This window comes from Macrotis lagotis, chromosome 3, assembly GCF_037893015.1.
Source record: "Macrotis lagotis isolate mMagLag1 chromosome 3, bilby.v1.9.chrom.fasta, whole genome shotgun sequence".
In the NCBI taxonomy this organism is placed as follows: domain Eukaryota; kingdom Metazoa; phylum Chordata; class Mammalia; order Peramelemorphia; family Peramelidae; genus Macrotis; species Macrotis lagotis.
In genome coordinates, this window is record NC_133660.1 from 55,505,403 (window position 1) to 55,522,900 (window position 17,498).

The window sequence follows — 17,498 nt, forward strand, 5'->3', positions numbered from 1 at the left end:
TGTGTGGCCTTGGGCAAGTCCCTTCAACTCAATTCCCTCATCTGAAAGATAGGTAGAAGAAAAAAAATAGCAAACTATTCCAATATCTTTGTCAAGAAAACCCTAAATAAAATCAGACATAATTGAACAATAACAAAAACTAAGATTTACAAAAATTTTTACATGTGATCACTCATCTAATGGCAGTTATGAATAATTTACATCATAATTTTCTGGATCTGGACTTTTTTTACATTATTTTCCTATTTTTGTGACTTAAACCACTATATGTCCTTGCTTGTAAAGCTTCAGCAACACCAGTAGACATTCTCTTCAAACTTGTTAAATATTATTTATCCATCAGGAAGATTTTTTTTGCTTCTTTAAAAGTAACACAATTTAATTTATATTATTGAATTTAAATTATTTATATTATATATAATCATATTTATATTATTACAGTAATTTTTAAGTAGTATTTTTTTTTAGGTTTTTGCAAGGCAAATGGGGTTTAGTGGCTTGCCCAAGGCCACACAGCTAGGTAATTATGAAGTGTCTGAGACCAGATTTGAACCCAGGTACTCCTGACTCCAGGGCCAGTGCTTTATCCACTGCACCACATAGCCGCCCTGCAATAGTATTTTTTTTAAAACAAGCTTATTATATCATACTTACCAAAATGAAAATGATAATTGTTATAGCACTTTTGGTACTTTTTAACTTTCACACAAAGATCAAATTCAAAATTCAGACATCCCACATGCAAAGCAGAATGTTGATACAAATCTTCTGTGTCATGAACCTAAACCAATTACTGGTGTTGGAAGATTATGTCACCAATATTCAACAAGCACAGATGAAAATTTGAGCTCATTTATCCATACTGTATAAGGAAACCTTTTGCCAAGAACAAATAATATATATCCAAAGAACAAGAATGGATTATTCTTTCAGATGTGTCTACCTATCTGCAAAGGGTAAAATTTCTATGGACAGATCATTCTTTTGTAATTATTAGTACCTTCACATGCAAAATATAATCAATTAATATTTATTTGCCAGGCACTGTGCTAAGTGCTAAGTACTGGAGATTCAAAAAGAGGCAAAAGATAGTCTGTTCCTCAAGGAATTTACAATCTAATGGTAAAAACAACATGCAAACAAACATATACAAAGTAAGGTATATAGAAGATAAACAGGAGATAATTAACGGAGGGAAAGCACTGCAATTAAGGGGGTTGGGGTAAGGATTCCTGTAGAAAGGGAAACCAATAACTTCATGAGAATACAAGAAATAATAAAATAAAGCTTTTAGACTGAAAAAAATGGAAAAAAATATATGGTGCCTCACAAAAAATTGTCCTAGAAACAAAATGGGAAGAAAAAAATTTTAAGAATCATTGGACTGGGGGGCGGGGCCAAGATGGCCACAAGAGTGGAGGGTGTCCTAGGAGCTCTCTCATAAATCTTTGAAACTAAGGACATTAACTAAACTTTCGAGAGACAGAACCCACAGAGGGACCCAATGAGGCAGTGCTCCTACTCAAGGTAACCTGGAAAAGAGCAGAAAGGCTCTGCTCCCCGGGGTTGGAGGGGCGGCCCACCAGAGGGGTGGCCCACCAGAGCTTCAGCCTGGCACTTCAGCCCCAGGGCGCTGGGAGCCACTGCTCCCAGCAGCGCCGGAGTTTCCTGACTTGCGCCCCGGGGAGCACGGGGCACAAAGTGGGGGAACAGCGGGGGACCTCTGCCAGAGCAAGCATGGTGGAGCCCAGCCCTCAGGGCACACAGCAAGCTGCTTGGCCACTGCATTCCAGATCCAGGAAACAGAAGCAGGCAGAGCCGGTAAGCAGGAACCCCCAGGGCATGAGCCCATGGAGCTGAGGGAGGGGAGTGAAGAGAGACTGCCCAGCTCTGTCCTCTGTCCCTGGAACAGGACTCTGGGGCTCTGACCACATTCAGATCCTGATTGCAGTCTAGGCCCCCCCCCAGAAGAGCAGCAGGCCCCCCCCCACCTCAGCCTGTGGCAGAGGGGGGTGCTTATGGTCATTCACAGACCAGGAGGGAGGAAAGAGCCTCACACACTGAGACCCTTGTGGGAGTGTCCCAAAAGCTCAGGAAGCACCCCCAAAACAGGCACAGGCTGGGAAAAATGAGCAAGCAGAGAAAAAAGAGGAACACAATTGAGAAATATTTTGCAAATGAGCCCAAGAAAGATCAAAATACTCAGTCTGAAGATGAGGAAGCACAAGCTCCTACTTCTAAAGACTCCAAGAAAAACAGAAATTGGGCTCAGGCTATGACAAAGATTAAAAAAGACTTTGAAAATCAAATGAGGGAGTTAGAAGAAAAACTGGGAAAAGAAATGAGAGAGATGCAAGAAAAACATGAAAATGAAGTCAGCAGCCTAGTCAAGGAAATCTAAAACAATGCTGAAGAAAATAGCATGCTAAAAACCAGCTTAGGTCAAATGGATAAAACAGTTCAAAAAGTTATGGAGAAGAATGCTTTAAAAATCAGAATGGGACAGATGGAAAAAGAGGTAAGAAAACTCTCTGAGGAGAACAAATCCTTCAGACAAAGAATAGTATTCAGGGAGATTGATGAATTTGCCAGAAATCAGGAATCAATACTTCAAAACCAAAAAAAATGAAAAATTAGAAGAAAATGTGAAATATCTCATTGAAAAAACAACTGATATGGAAAACAGACTTAGGAAAGATAATTTAAAAATTATTGGAATACCTGAAAGTCATGATCAAGAAAAGAACCTTAACATCATTTTCAAAGAATTACTACAGGAAAATTGCCCTGATATCCTAGAAGCAGAGGGCAAAATAGAAATGGAGAGAATCCACCTATCCCCCCAGAAAGAGATCCCAAAAAAGCAACCCCTAGGAACATTATAGCCAAGTTCCAGAACTCCCAAGTCAAAGAGAATATATTACAAGCAGCCAGAAGGACACAATTCAAATATTGTGGAGCTGCAGTCAGGATCACACAGGACTTAGCAGCAACTACATTAAAAGCTCATAGGGCTTGGAATATAATATTCTGGAAGGCAAAAGAGCTTGGAATGCAACTGAGAATCAACTATCCAGCAAGGCTGAATGTCCTCTTCCAGGGAAAAAGATGGACTTTCAATGAACCAGGGAAATTTCAAATGTTCCTGTTGGAATGACTGAACAGAAGGTTTGATCTTCAGATACAGAACTAGGGTGAAGCATAGAGATTGGAGGAGAAGGGGAAAATATGAGGGACTTAATGATGATGAACTGCATGTATTCCTTTATAGAAAACTAACACTGATAATACTCATACGAACCTTCTCAGTTAATAGAGCAGGTAGAGGGAGCTTTTATAGTTGAAGCACAGGAGAAAGCTGAATTCGAAAATAAAATATGGTGTAAAAATGGAGTCAATAGAAAAAAGGGGAAATGTAATGGGAGAAAGAAAAAGTAGAGGGGGAATAGGCCAAGATATTTCATATAATAAGATTTTTCTTTATTATAATGAGCTATTGCAATGATATGGAAGGGGGAAGGCAAGGGGGAACAAGGGAATCTTCGCCCTTATCAGAGGTGGCTAGGAGAGGAAGCAGCACATATACTCAATGGGGTATAGGCATCTGGAGTAAGGGGGGGGGACAGGGGGAAGGGGGGGGATGTGAGTGATGGAGGAGAGGATGGACCATGGGGAGAGAATGGTCAGATATAACACATTTTCTTTTTTATTTCTTGCAAGGGGCTGGGATTGGAAGGCCTGTCCGGGACCACAGAGCCAGGTGGAAGCTGGGCCTAAGGGGTGGTATGGGGGCTTGGGGCCTCTTGGCCCCAGAGCTGGGGATCTGTCTGCTGCACCATTCAGCTACCCTCTGGCAGAGTCAGAGTGAAAGGAGAGAGAAAATATTGTACATGGTGGCAGAGAAATATGAAAGGAGGGAGTTGTGATCAGCAATGGCAATTGTGGAAGAATATGGAAGTAACTTTTGTGATGACTTATCATAAAGAATGCGATCCACCTGTGACAGAGTTGTTGGTGTTGGAACAAAGACTCAAGCACATTTTTTATTATTATTATTATTTGGGGGGGGTGCAGGGCAAATGGGGCTGGGTGGCCTGCCTGGGGCCACATAGCAGGGTGATCATTGGGTGTCTGAGGTTGGATTTGGACTCAGGTGCTCCTGGCTCAAGGGCCAATGCTCTGTCCACCACCCTGCCACCCCTACTATTGTTACTATTTTATTTTATTTTATTTTGGGGTTTTTTTTTTGGTTGTTGCAGGGCAGTGGGTTTGGGCTGGCTTGCATGTCACAGGGCTGGGTGATTGTTGGGTGTATGGGCCGGATGTGGGCTCAGGTGCTCCTGGCTCCAGGGCTGGTGCTCCATCCATTGCGCCACCTGGCCATACCTAAAATTATTACTATTTTTTTTTTCATTTTAATTTTTTTTCTCTCCCCTTTATTGCTCAAGCGAGTCTATATTTATGGGGGGGTATTTCATTTACTCTTAAACAAGAATATTTTATTAATGTATAAAAAACATTATTTGTACAAAATGAGAATAAATATTAAAGAAAAAAGAAAAAAAAAAGAATCATTGGACTAGGAGCGGCTAGGTGGTGCAGTGGATAGAGCACCAGCCCTGGGGTCAGAAGTACCTGAGTTCAAATTTGACCTCAGGCACTTAATAATTACCTAGCTGTGTGGCCTTGAGCAAGCCACTTAACCCCATTTGCCTTGCAAAAAACCTTAAAAAAAAATCATTGGACTACCTAAAAGCCATAACCAAATAAAAATAAAGGTAAGCAAGAATAAACACTTATTTAGGACTAAATAAGTATAAACTGCTTACTTTCAAACACGAAATGATACAGATGTCCCATCTGAAAGCTCTTATCATCAGGGAGGGTAATAGAGGGAATATATTTAGATAGAAGGCTTAGGAGTGGTTCTGCTGTGTCCTGATGGTCTTAAAAGAAGAATGGAGGGGCGGCTAGGTGACCTAGTAGCTAAAGCACCGGCCCTGGGGTCAAGAGTACCTGGGTTCAAATCTGGTCTCAGACACTTAATAATTACCTAGCTGTGTGGCCTTGGGCAAGCCACTTAACCCCATTTGCCTTGCAAAAAAAAAAAAAAGAATGTAAAGGGAAGAATACACCAGGGAAGAAAAAGGAAAAGCAAGATTAGGAAAAATTCTCACATACTTGAGGTACAACAATAGTTGGTTGGTTTGTTCTTGTCCTTCGTTATCAAAAAAGATCAAAATGACATGACTACATTAGAGATAAGTTACAGTGTGTCTGATTGTGGCTGATCAGACCCATATGTGTTCATAATGCTCTAGCACAGGTCAGGCACAAATAATCAAGCTGAACACCTGGGCTGCTTATGCTAAATTTATGTGTCTGGTTTCCTTGGAGCACAGCGTCCTCTCTGATGAGGTTCAATCCCAGCTGCAGGATCAGTTCCAAAGTTCTTAAGAGAGACCCTCAGGATGTTCCAGTATTGCCTCTTCTGACCCCACTGTAAGTGCTTGCCTATGTGAGTTCTCCATATAATAGTTTTTTTGGCAAGCCTAAGTTTGGCTATCAAACATAGCCAGCAACATTTGAATGCTTGGCAGTTTAGCTCAAGAAAGGACCTCAGGGTCTGTTATCTTCTCCTGCCAGGTGATATTCAGAATCACCCTAAGACAACTTAAATGAAAGTAGTGCTGGTAGACTGTACAGGTTTCACAGGCATATAATAATGAGGTTAGCACAATGGCTCTGGAGACCTTCACTTTGGTAGTCTATTACCTCTTCTTTCCCTCATTTTCTTTTGAAGTTTCCCAAATACTGAGCTAGTTCTGGCAATACTTGTGTCAACCTCCTTATTGAGTACACTACCAAGAAAAATGAACCTATCCTTAGTATTCATAACTTCTTTTTTTTTCACCCTGTATGTATATATATATGACTTTATTTCATGGTATGAACAGAAACCTAAGAGTTAACATGGGAAATCCTTGTATTCTTTCTTCTATTGTCAAATGCCCAAACTTACAGCCAGCTTGATGTTATGAAAAATCCTAAGGTAAATTCACTCAATGATGTCCATGAGCAGCTGAATCTGAACCTTTCAAAGCTTTACTTTTTATATCAGCACTTCTGATTTTGTAAACGATATACCCCATCACACCCATTCCTACCCAGATTTCCTGGTAAACCTGGGTATAGTAGGGCTTCAGTGGAGTCCAAACAGCTTTTATTAAGTTCTGTAACATCGTGGCCGGTCTCTGCACGGACAGGGAGCATGCGGGGGCCCAGGCGGCGGCAGAAGGCCGCCGAAGGCCAAGGCCTCTGAAAGGTGACCCCGAAAGCCCGAGGCGCGCAGGGACTCCATAACTTCTTTTCCTGTAATCAGTATAATCAATGGTTCCACATATGAATGGTGTGGTGACAGCTAATAAAGCAACTGGGGTTTTCTGGTGTTAATTATTAGACCAAAATTAACAGAGAACTCATCCAACATTTCTGGAGAGCAATCTGGAATTACGCCCAAAGGGCAACAAAAATGTGCATACAATATCACTATGGGTCTATGCCCTGAAGAGAAAAAAAGGTAAAAACATCACTTTTACAAAAATATTCATAGCAGCCCTGTTTGTTGGTGGCAAAGAATTGGAAATTAACTGAATGTCCTTCAATTGGCTTAACAAGTAGTGGTATATGTATGTCATGGAACACTATTGTTTTATTAGAAACTATGAGGGATGGGAATTCGGGGAAGCCTGGAAGGATTTGCATGAACTGATGCTGAGTGAGATGAGCAGAATCTGAAAAACACTGTACACCCTAACAACAACATGGGGGTGATGATCCACCTTGATGGACTCTCTCATTCCATCAGTGCAATAATCAGAGACCATTTTAGGATATCTGTGATGGAGAATACCATCTGTATCCAGAGAAAGAATCATGAAGTTTGAACAAAGACCAAAAACTATTACTTTTAATTTAGTGGGGAAAAAAAATTTTCTTATTATGTAATTTTGCTATCTCTTATACTTTATTTTTCTTCCTTAAGGTTATGATTTTTTTCTCATCACATTCAACTTAGATCAATGTATACCATGGAAATAATGTAAAGACTGACAGATTGCCTTCTGTGGGGGGGGGGGAAGTGAGATTGGGGGGAAATTGTAAAACTCAAAATAAATAAAATCTTTAAAAAAAAATTAGGGGCGGCTAGGTGGCGCAGTGGATAGAGCACTAGCCCTGGAGTCAGGAGTATCTGAGTTCAAATCCAACCTCAGACACCTAGCTATGTGGCCTTGGCCAAGCCACTTAACCCCACTGACTTGCAAAAAAAAAAAAAACAAAACTAAAAACAATTAATACAAAGAAAAAGCAGAGAATTGATCCATACTTTGTAGCGTCTTAGCTTCAGATGTTGCATTGAGTGCACCATCACCTGCAAACAAAAAAATAATGCACCAACTCTCTCTCCACTTTGGCCTTGGTTTGTAGTTCAAGTAGCTGGACTTTTAGCAAAGACATCTGATAACAAGACTGAAAACTTCATGATAAAAAATGAGAGCAAGGACACAGTCTTGTTTCACTCCATTATTGACCAGGAAATCTCGAGAGCATCATCCATTGTCCAGAACCCAAGCAAGCATGTAATCATGAGACTGATGGATAATACTGATGAACTTCTCTGGGCAACCAAATTTTAACATAATTTTCCATAAGCCCTCATGATGACAGTATCAAAGACCTTGGTCAGATCTACAAACTTCTGTTCTGCTCCTGGTTTTTTCCCTAAAGTTGTCAAGCAGCAAACACCATTATCAACTGTTCACCATCAATTGTAGTGGGTTCAACTGTGACCATCCTCCAGGGGAAGAATCAGTCTGTTGAAGTCTACTGGTAAGACTATTACCAGGGGCAGCTAGGTGGCATAGTGGATAAAGCACCTGCCCTGGAGTCAGGAGTAACTGGGTTCAAATCTGATCTCAGACACTTAATAATTACCTAGCTGTGTGGCCTTGGGCAAACCACTTAACCCCGTTCGCCTTGCAAAAAAAAAAAAAACCTAAAAAAGACTATTACCAACAATGACTAAAAGAGAAACACCCCTGAGTGTTTGTCACAGGATAATCAAGGCATACTTGAATTAAATTTCAGTCAGTTTTTAGATGAGCAATGGACCCCCCCACACACACCTTGTACATCTCAGCTGCAATAGAATCAACACCAGGTGTTTTGCCAAGACAGTGCCGTTCTCGGAGTAGCCCTTCGGTGGGAACCTGCATCAGGAACCGGTGGAGCCACCCAGCAACTGCTTCCAGAGTGCTCAGCCCAGACAGTGAGGGGTGGGGAGAGACTGCAGAGGTCTCTCTGCTCTCCCTGAGCAAATGAAAGGAGCCTAATAGTATTAAAAACCTCTTCTTCAATTGAACTTCAGTTGTGGATGAATTGACTTCAAATTGAGGTAAATGGTCAATGGCTTCTGCATTGACCACTAATCAATGCAGCTCCTTCAGCACTGAATAGTAGAGATGTATCACATCTTTAGTCCATAAATAACCTTCGGGGGTCTAAAAGCACTTTGCATTGATGTTAGCTGCATAAAATTGAATTTATCTGCCTTCTTAGAAATGGATTAACTAGCTCTTCTGTGGATCCTGCCGGGCGCAAGCTGACTCCTCCAGAGGCTCCGAGGAGGTGCGGCAGCGGCAGCGGCAGCGGCAGCAGCGGGCGGGCTGGGCACCCAGCAAGCCAGCCAAAATGTGTGACAAACCAGACCTCTCCGAAGTGGAGAAATTTGACAATAAGCTGAAAAAGACCAACACAGAAGAGAAAAACACTCTTCCTTCCCAGGAAACCATTGAACAGGAGAAGGAAAGTGCCAAGTCTTCCTAGGGATGGGGCCTCCCTTCCCAGCAACAGAATTGAGAGCTTCCAAGAGTATATTGTTTCGCCTTTGTCTGTTTGCTTTAGTTGTTCAGTATTTTAGGCTGCTTTCATCTCCTTACCCAGTGTTGCCCAGCCATGTCCATCATGTGCTTATCTGAAGAGCTGATTCATGAAAGGAAAATAAGAAAGCCCTTCACAATACTAAAAGGGTTAACAAAGAAAGTGGGTAAATGTGCAGACCATTGATCATCACTTAGGCTTATGCCTCATTTCACTCCCCCAAGCACTCTTGACAGATTCTTCTGGTAGTCAAAGTAGTGACCCTGGGGTCACTACTTTGGTTCAATGTGAATATTTGGATTGGAAGATGAGTCTGTCATCAGTCCATCACTCGCACATCCATGTCTCTTTTCTACAGAAGACAATGTTTGTGATTAAAAGGGCCATGAGGGCAGCTAGGTGGCATAGTAGATAGGAGCACTAGCCCTAGAATCATTAGAACCCAAGTTCAAATCTAACCTCAGACACTTAATGTGACCTTGGGCAAGTCACTTAACTGCATTGCCTTAAATAAATAAATTTTTTAAAAAAAGGTCATGAGATGCATGTCTTCAGAAGTAGGTGACCATTATTGTTGCTCTTTCCAACTTCATTTCTCTCAAGGACTCGCTACCATGTTTGAACCTACTCAAAGCCACCCAAAATCATAAGTTTATCCTCTTTTGGTACATTGATCTGGGCCTCCAGATCTTCATAAAATTTTTCTTCAACTTCATTCAGGTTCACCATGGTGGGAGCATAGGCACTGATGATAGTGGCTTCCTGTTTTCCTGTAAGTGGCAATCACACTGTCACAAGCCTGTTGCTCGCTTCTTTTGATAGGCATACAAGTTTGTTGACTTAGTTTTAATTGCAAAATCTAACCTAGCTTCACAGCACTCCCCTTCACTGTGGTCACTCCAGAAAAACCCATATCCAGCTCCAGCAAGCTGACCTTCATTTGCCAGCCTTGGGCTATTTGGATATGATACATGTTGAGCTCTCTTGCAACAAGAGCTGTTCATCTTTCAAGAACTGTTCATCTTTCACATCTCCAGATTTTGCATTCTCTATGAGTGTGCACATGTGCCAAGCACCAATGGTGAGTGGAAATCTTCTTTGAAGTCTTTGTACATTATTTTTGTGTTTCACAGGGTGGGATTCCTGCCTGCCACTGTAATCAGGACAAAATTGGGTAAGCAGACAATTCTCAAGGTACCTTTTCTAATCCCTTCCTCACATCAGGAGGTGAGCAGTGCAATCCTTAAAAGGTTGCTCAGACCCCTGGGGACTGCAGAATCCCACTGCTGCTTCCAGTGAGAAGACAGGTGGCCCGGGCCACCCATGTGTGTGCACAGTTGTGATTACAGCTCCCAGTGTTATTTGCACCTGCTGCTTTGTCACTTGCCTGGGGTTGGAGAACTGAGACAGGAATGGAAAAAAAGTCTACATGGAGGAGGAAGGGATGTGGGAATCACTTGACACAAATCTCATCCTCATCTGAGCTGGTCAAAGGAAGGTAATACTCACATACACAGAGTCTGGCACAGAAATTAATATAACTTGACAGTGAAATAGGAGAGGAGCAGACAGGTGGCAGCAGTGGCACCAGTCTGGAGTCAGGAGTACCTGAGTTCAAATCCGGCCTCAGACACTTAATAATTACTTAGCTGTGTGGCCTTGGGCCACTTAACCCCATTGCCTTGCCAAAAAACCTAAAAAAAAAATAGGAGGGAAAGGGGAGAAGGAAGAAGGGGGACTTAGAGAATAGATTAAGAGTATTAGTACTAAGAGCAGCTAGGTGGCTCATTGAATAGAGCCCCAGCCCTGGAGTCAGGAGTAACTAGTTCAAATCCAGCCTCAGACACTTAATTACCTAGCTGCTGTGTGGCCTTGGGCAAGCCACTTAACCCCCATTGCTTTGCAAAAAAAAAACCAAACCCTTAAGAGTATTAGTACTTAACAAATCAAACTCTAAGTAAGGATATACAAAAATATAATGGTTTGTTTTTTTTGTTTTTTTTTTATGGAGGGAAAGATTTAGGAACTGAGAGAATCCATCAGTTAAGGGAATGGCTGAAGAAGTTATGGTATATAATTGTGATAGAATATTATTGTACTATAAGGGGAAATTTTACAGGAACTAATGTAGTGAAATTAGTCATACAGTGACAAAATTATGAATTTAAAAAACTTAGAGAACTCTAAACAGCAAAACTATGATTTCAAAGAACTAATGATGAGGTGAGGGCAGGAATTACCAGAAACTCATCCCAAAACTCCAAAAGTTGTCAAATTACAACTAGCCAAAATTCAGAGGGGCAGAACCTACAGAAAAACTGACTGATATAATTTCCCAGACAACTTAGAAGATCCACGGGAGGGGTGGCTAGAGCACCAGCCCTGGAGTCAGGAGTACCTGAGTTCAAATCTGGCCTCAGACACTTAATAATTACCTAGCTGTGTGGCCTTGGGCGAGCCACTTAACCCTGTTGCCTTGCAAAAACTTTTTAAAAATGCAGCAAAATTGCCCTGAGATCCTAGAAACAGAGGGCAAAATAGAAATTGAGGGAATCCATCAATCATATCAAAGAGATTTCCCCCAAAAAAACTCCCAGGAATATTATAGTCAAATTCCAAAACTCCCAAGTCAAAGAAAATACTACAGGCTGAGAAACAAACAATTCAACTACTGTCAGGGTTACACAGTATTTGGCAGCTTCTGCATTAAGGGCTTGAATATACTCCAGAAGGCAAAAGAGCTTGAAATGCAATTGAGAATCAACTACCCAGCGAAACTGAACATCCTCTTTCAGGGGAAAAGATGGACTTTCAAACTTTTCTGTTGAAATGACCAGGACTGAACAGAAAGTTTGATTTCCAAGTATAGGACTCAGGTAAAGCATAGAGGGGATGGACAAGAAGGACTAATTATGAGGAACTTAATGATGTTGAACACTGAATTCCTGCATGGGGAAGATACTGGTAACTCATATGAACGTTCTCATTTGTAAGAAGTTAGAGCATATATAGACAAGGCACAGGAGGGAGTTGAATATAATGGTATAAAGATGGAGTCAATAGGTGATAAAGTATTGGGAGAAAGGGAAAGGAGAGGTAAAATGGGCCAAGATTTCATAGAAAAGAGACAAGAAAAAGCTTTTGCAATGGACTGGAAGGTGGGAAGATGAGGAGGAATGAGTGAGCCTTCATTCTCATCAGAAATGGTTCAGAGAGGAAATAACATTCACCATAGGGTATAGGGGTATAGAAATCTATCTTACCCTAAAGAAAAATGAGAGGAAAGGGATGGGATAAGGGAGACAAAAAGGAGGGAATAGGTGATAGAAGAGGGAAGATCAGTGAAGAGGGTTGTCACATACAAAACACTTCTGAGGGACAGGGTGAAAGGAGAGAAGACAATGGAATAAATGAGAGGGGAGGAATAGAGTGAAGGGAAATACAGCTAGAAATGACTATGAGAAAAAGTATTGAAGCAACTTCTTTGATGGACTTATGATAAAGGCAACTCATCTCAGAGACAGACCTGATGGAATCTGAACACAGACTGAAGTATACTTTTTTTCTCAAAAAAAACCCCTAATGATGAAAGCATGCTACTCACCTCCTGATATTCCATCTGAACCTTAGGTAAGACTCAAAGGAGACTTTTTTTTGCAGTCAACTTGTTAATGTTTTAGTATACATTTATAATATAAGTTGTTTTTCTTTGTGTGGAGGAGGGAGGAAGGGAAGAATAGGAAAAGAGAAGGCAGATTTTTTGCTTTCAAAAATATCTAATACATGTGATAAATGTGTGTATATATATATATATGTGTGATTCATGTTAGAGGTAACAGATTTCTGATGGCACTTAAGGAACCTACTTCGGGGAGGTGCTGCAGAGCCTTGGGTCAATATTGCTGAAATATGTCATCCACCCACAGGAACTTCAGGAGGACTTCACTGTCTACTTTCCAAACTACTTTGACAAGCATTCTGCATTAGATCACCGCCGTTACAGTGCTGAATATTTTTGATAAGTATACTATCTCCCTGTTTAAACTTCACTTGATGTTAACTATAGATGGTAACTGAACAGGGTTATTTTAGTAGTATTATCTTCCACTGAATCCTAAATGATCTTTCCATATACAAAGTAGATAGAACAGAAAAAAAATTGAACTTGAAACTGAACTTAGGGCATTCAAATATTAATATTTCCTTTTAAGTTTACACTTTGTTTTTCATTTTGCTAACTCCATTGATTGCTCTTCCCCCAACCTTGTAATAGAATGGCATACTCAAGGCAAAACAAAGTCTCACATTAACCATAGCTGAAAACTTAATTCTGAATTGAACCCTGAATTCATGGCTTTTCTGACAGAACATGTGTATACTCAGGAATTATTGTATTGACCAGAGTGCTCCAAGTTTCAATGCTCTTTTCATTGTATTTTGGAATGACTATTAAATAGATGAGGAAAAATCCATTGAGTTTGTTAGGTGTTAAGTTAGATGCTTTTTCACAATCAAAAACCAGTAAGCTTTAACCTTGGTAGTTTCATGGATGTACTGTAGCTATTTTTTACTGGGTTTTGGTTGTTTTCTTTTTGTTTTATTCTCTTCTTTTTTTGGCAAATACTAAAAATCTCTTCAATGTAATTTCTGGGGGTTTCTATTCAGCTTGGGTTTAATGTTTTAAAATAAACAAGTGAAAGAAAAAAAACCAGTAAGCGCAAATGAAAATTCTCTAGAAAAGTTTCTAGAAACTAAATTAATTTCTAACAAAGTTTCCTGAAAGAATTGACTAATGTAGGGTATGTCTGTGTGATAGAGCAGTAGTGGCAAATGTCTTTAGATATGAATAAACATAGGAGCTTCCTTCAAATAGATATTCTGCTACTACATGGATAGACATTTGGAGAAGTCACATTTCTGCCAGTAAAGAGCTACTCCATAGAACCAACTCAATTCTCAACAACTCCTCAGATCTTATGCATCAGCCCTGAGTTGCTTTCATCAGGGTTACTAAGTCTAGTTTTATAATCTAAGAAATGCCAGTTTCTGATACTGTAGCCTTAGGTTTCCACAGTACCAAATAAGATCAAAATCTGCCCCAGGCAGACTGCATTCCATTTTGTCCTTTTCTCAAAGCTCTAGGAAAATTAGAGGTCAGAGACCCATACTTTCAGAAAAATCAGCATAGCAATTAGTAACCTTGAAGTGACTTCTAAAACTGGGAGTTAATCACTAAAACTGCTTGAATCAGGTTCTCAGTTACTTTCTCTATTGAAGTAACAATAAAACTTGTATACCTCTTGTTATTTCATTAACTCCATATAGCACTATCCACACACATAGTCATTTAATAATATTCTTTAATAATCAGTAGTTTACATAAGAATTCCTGGATTTGATTATTGATCTGATAACTTAATGAAGTCATACACAATGCAAAACAGGAGTGATAAATGGTTTAAAAATTCCATTTCTTTCAAAATTTTTCTAATCATTGCCTCTGGCCAAGTCCACATATTCTGAATGAAAATAACATTTTAAGATAGTAATAACAGGAATTAAAATTTATACTTGTAAGAAAATCATACAACCACTAGAGGGCCATATTCATCCATTTATATATGACCATCTCAATTTTATAAAAATCATAGAATCAGATTTTTAAATTTTAAGAACCTTAGAGAGCAGCTGGTCCAGGCTTCTCATTTTACAGATCGGATCAAAGACCATTATCACTGACATTTACATAGCACCTCAAAGTTTACAAAATTCCTCACCCATATTATAACTAAGACATAGGTACTACAGATATTATTTCTACTTTACTGATAAGAAAACTCAGAGGCAAAGGCAAAGGCCACAATTAGATAGCTACTCAAGTTCTAGAGGCAGAATTCTGAACCTATCATCTCCTGAAGATAGTATTCTTTCCACCTCACCACTGTCTCTTCATCTAATTTAACCCCTTCATTTTACTCAGATTTTCCAAACCGAAGATGTTACGTGATTAATCCCCTATTAGATTAGTTCTGTTAGGATCAGGACTAAATCTTCTGAAAAATCTCCCACACAAATTCCTAAGAAAAGTAGAATTAACTTTAACTGAATTGATCCAGCCAGGCCCAGAACCGGACTTTTCCAATTGCCAAATCTATGCACTTTCCACATCCAGCAGTCTCCTGATGTGACCGTAACATTTTGAAAATAAAGATGTAGTCTACCTTTATGTCTTGCACATAGTAGATAGTTTTATTGATGAACTCAGTTTTACTTCCTCCCCAAAAAGATTTCCTCAAATTATTATTAAAAGAAACTGAAGGGGCGGCTAGGTGGCGTAGTGGATAAAGCACCGGCCTTGGAGTCAGGAGTACCTGGGTTCAAATCTGGTCTCAGACACTTATTAATTACCTAGCTGCGTGGCCTTGGGCAAGCCACTTAACCCCATTTGCCTTGCAAAAAGAAAAAAGAAAAGAAATTGAGCATTTCTGTAAACCTAGGATGATATTTTTAAACAAACATTTGAACTGTACTGGGAAACAAATTGACTGATTTCCTGGAAAGGAGAGTATTTGCTCTATTAAAAGACTTTCATCAAATAGGGCAATGAAATTCTAAACAAGAAATTTGGATAAGCACAATTAAACAGAAGACTCACCCAAGCTTAGGTGTCTTAAAACTTGCTAGCTGTACTACCCTGAACAAGATACTTCCAACTCTATTTCCTCACCTCCAAAATGAAGATAGTACTATTTATAATTTGGGGCTGTGGAGAAAGTACTTTGTTATTCACAATTGGTGTTTTAGAAATGTTAATCAATAAATTTCCTTTACCAAACCTTCATCAGGAAAAAATACTTAAGTTCATATCCTCTTCTAAAGCTGATTGCATATAATCAAATTTTAAAATTAAAAAAAGAAAATCTCAAACTTTCCAGTAAATTTAAGACTTAAAAAGAATGTAATCTTTCTTACACACATAAAAAAGGGGCTGGGGGAGGTAATTATGTACTCTGTTGTCCCTAGAGCTATACAGATTGAATATGGGGAGCATGCATACATACACACACACACACAAACACACAGAGTATTTTTCCAAATTTCTGCCTTCGTATATAAAGAAGAGTTATTCTATAAATACAGACTCATCAGCTGGGTCATTTAAAATGTCTATTTATAGACATTAAAATATTAGACTCAACTTATAAGCTTCATGATTTAAAAAAAAATCAAGAATCCTACTTTATACACTATTTGTAGCCATGATCTTCACTTGTTTTATCCAAAAGCAACTTAAAGGAATACCACCCACCAGTGAGGTAGTAATTCTGTAAAAGTAGGGTAGGTAGATAGAAGGGGAGCCATGGGAACAATCTGAGTACGGAAGAGAAATTTAAAAGGCTAAAAAAGGTGAACCTCAAAAAATGTCCTTTTCCTGATTCTATAAAAACTCTAAGTTATTACTCATTTCAGTAAGGAATTACCAAACAGCCTTTCACACCAACAAATAAGGAAAATGTTAAAATCAGACTTGGAATAAAAACATTCAGAGCTAGACAAGGATGCTGATCCTTTATATTCATATTGAGGACTGAATCCCTGAGTGCTTTTAATTATACCATTCTAATAGTTTACCTACTAGGATTCAAAAAGATTACAAAGTGAATTTAAAGAACTCATGCAACAAAAATCAAAGCTGTAAAAATATAACTATAGAAAAAATATACTATTGCTTGCCCTTGGGGCACTGACATCACCAACTAGGGTGCAGTATTTTCTATCATATGCTAAGAGAAATAAGTTTGATCTTAATCCTTGCTAATTTTTTTATTCTAATAGCAAAGTGATAATTGAATTCAACAGCACCTTCCCTATTCAAAAACAGGTTCTAGTTTGCCAAAGACCCAAAGAGTGAAATCAAACTTATTTATTCTGACAGCTTGATTAATTTTTTTCTCAGAGTATTAATCAATATAGAAATATTACTAGAATCCTAAGTAGTACTCAAATCAACAAGAAAGCATTACTCAAGAATAGGTTATAAGAGATTATAAAACTGCCCCAAGTATAGTGGGCAAAGAAAATATTAACATTTTCAAAACTATCATGACAATGTCAAGCTTTCTTGACAATCTGTGAGCTGTTGGAATAGTTTTATTAGAAGCACTCATGAGAAGCCAATAGGGACCACTGATTTAAATGAGCAAATGTGTATATAAAAGTTCTAAAAATTATACCATGAGAAAGAATACTTTCCTATAAGGAATATTCCATGCAAATATTTCTGTATTTTAAATTTGCTTAACATATTAACATAATTGTCATAAATGATGAATCAGTCTCTAAGCCTATTAACTGAATTTCCCATAGGCCTTCAAGCTCACCTCCATCTTCTAACAATGGTCTGAGCAACTCGTGGATTTTAAACCTTTAAATTCCCAACTAGAATAAAATAAGAATACGCAAATGAAAACAGATTTTAAGTTGAATGAATTATATTCAAGAGTATAGTGTCTAGTTTCCAGTCAGTACTCAACTGAAGTAACTAATTTAAATTTTTA

General features: G+C 39.1%; 1 protein-coding gene and 1 pseudogene across 1 annotated transcript; one reads left to right on the forward strand and one right to left on the reverse strand.

Moving 5' to 3' along the window:
- Positions 1-5,916: 5,916 nt before the first annotated feature.
- Positions 5,917-6,262, reverse strand: LOC141516093 (ATP synthase F(0) complex subunit j, mitochondrial pseudogene; annotated as a pseudogene).
- A 2,489-nt stretch (positions 6,263-8,751) lies between these two features.
- Positions 8,752-8,886, forward strand: LOC141516094 (thymosin beta-15A homolog). Its single transcript, XM_074227396.1, has one exon. The coding sequence runs from the start codon at positions 8,752-8,754 to the stop codon at positions 8,884-8,886; it is 135 nt and encodes a 44-aa protein (XP_074083497.1).
- Positions 8,887-17,498: the final 8,612 nt, after the last annotated feature.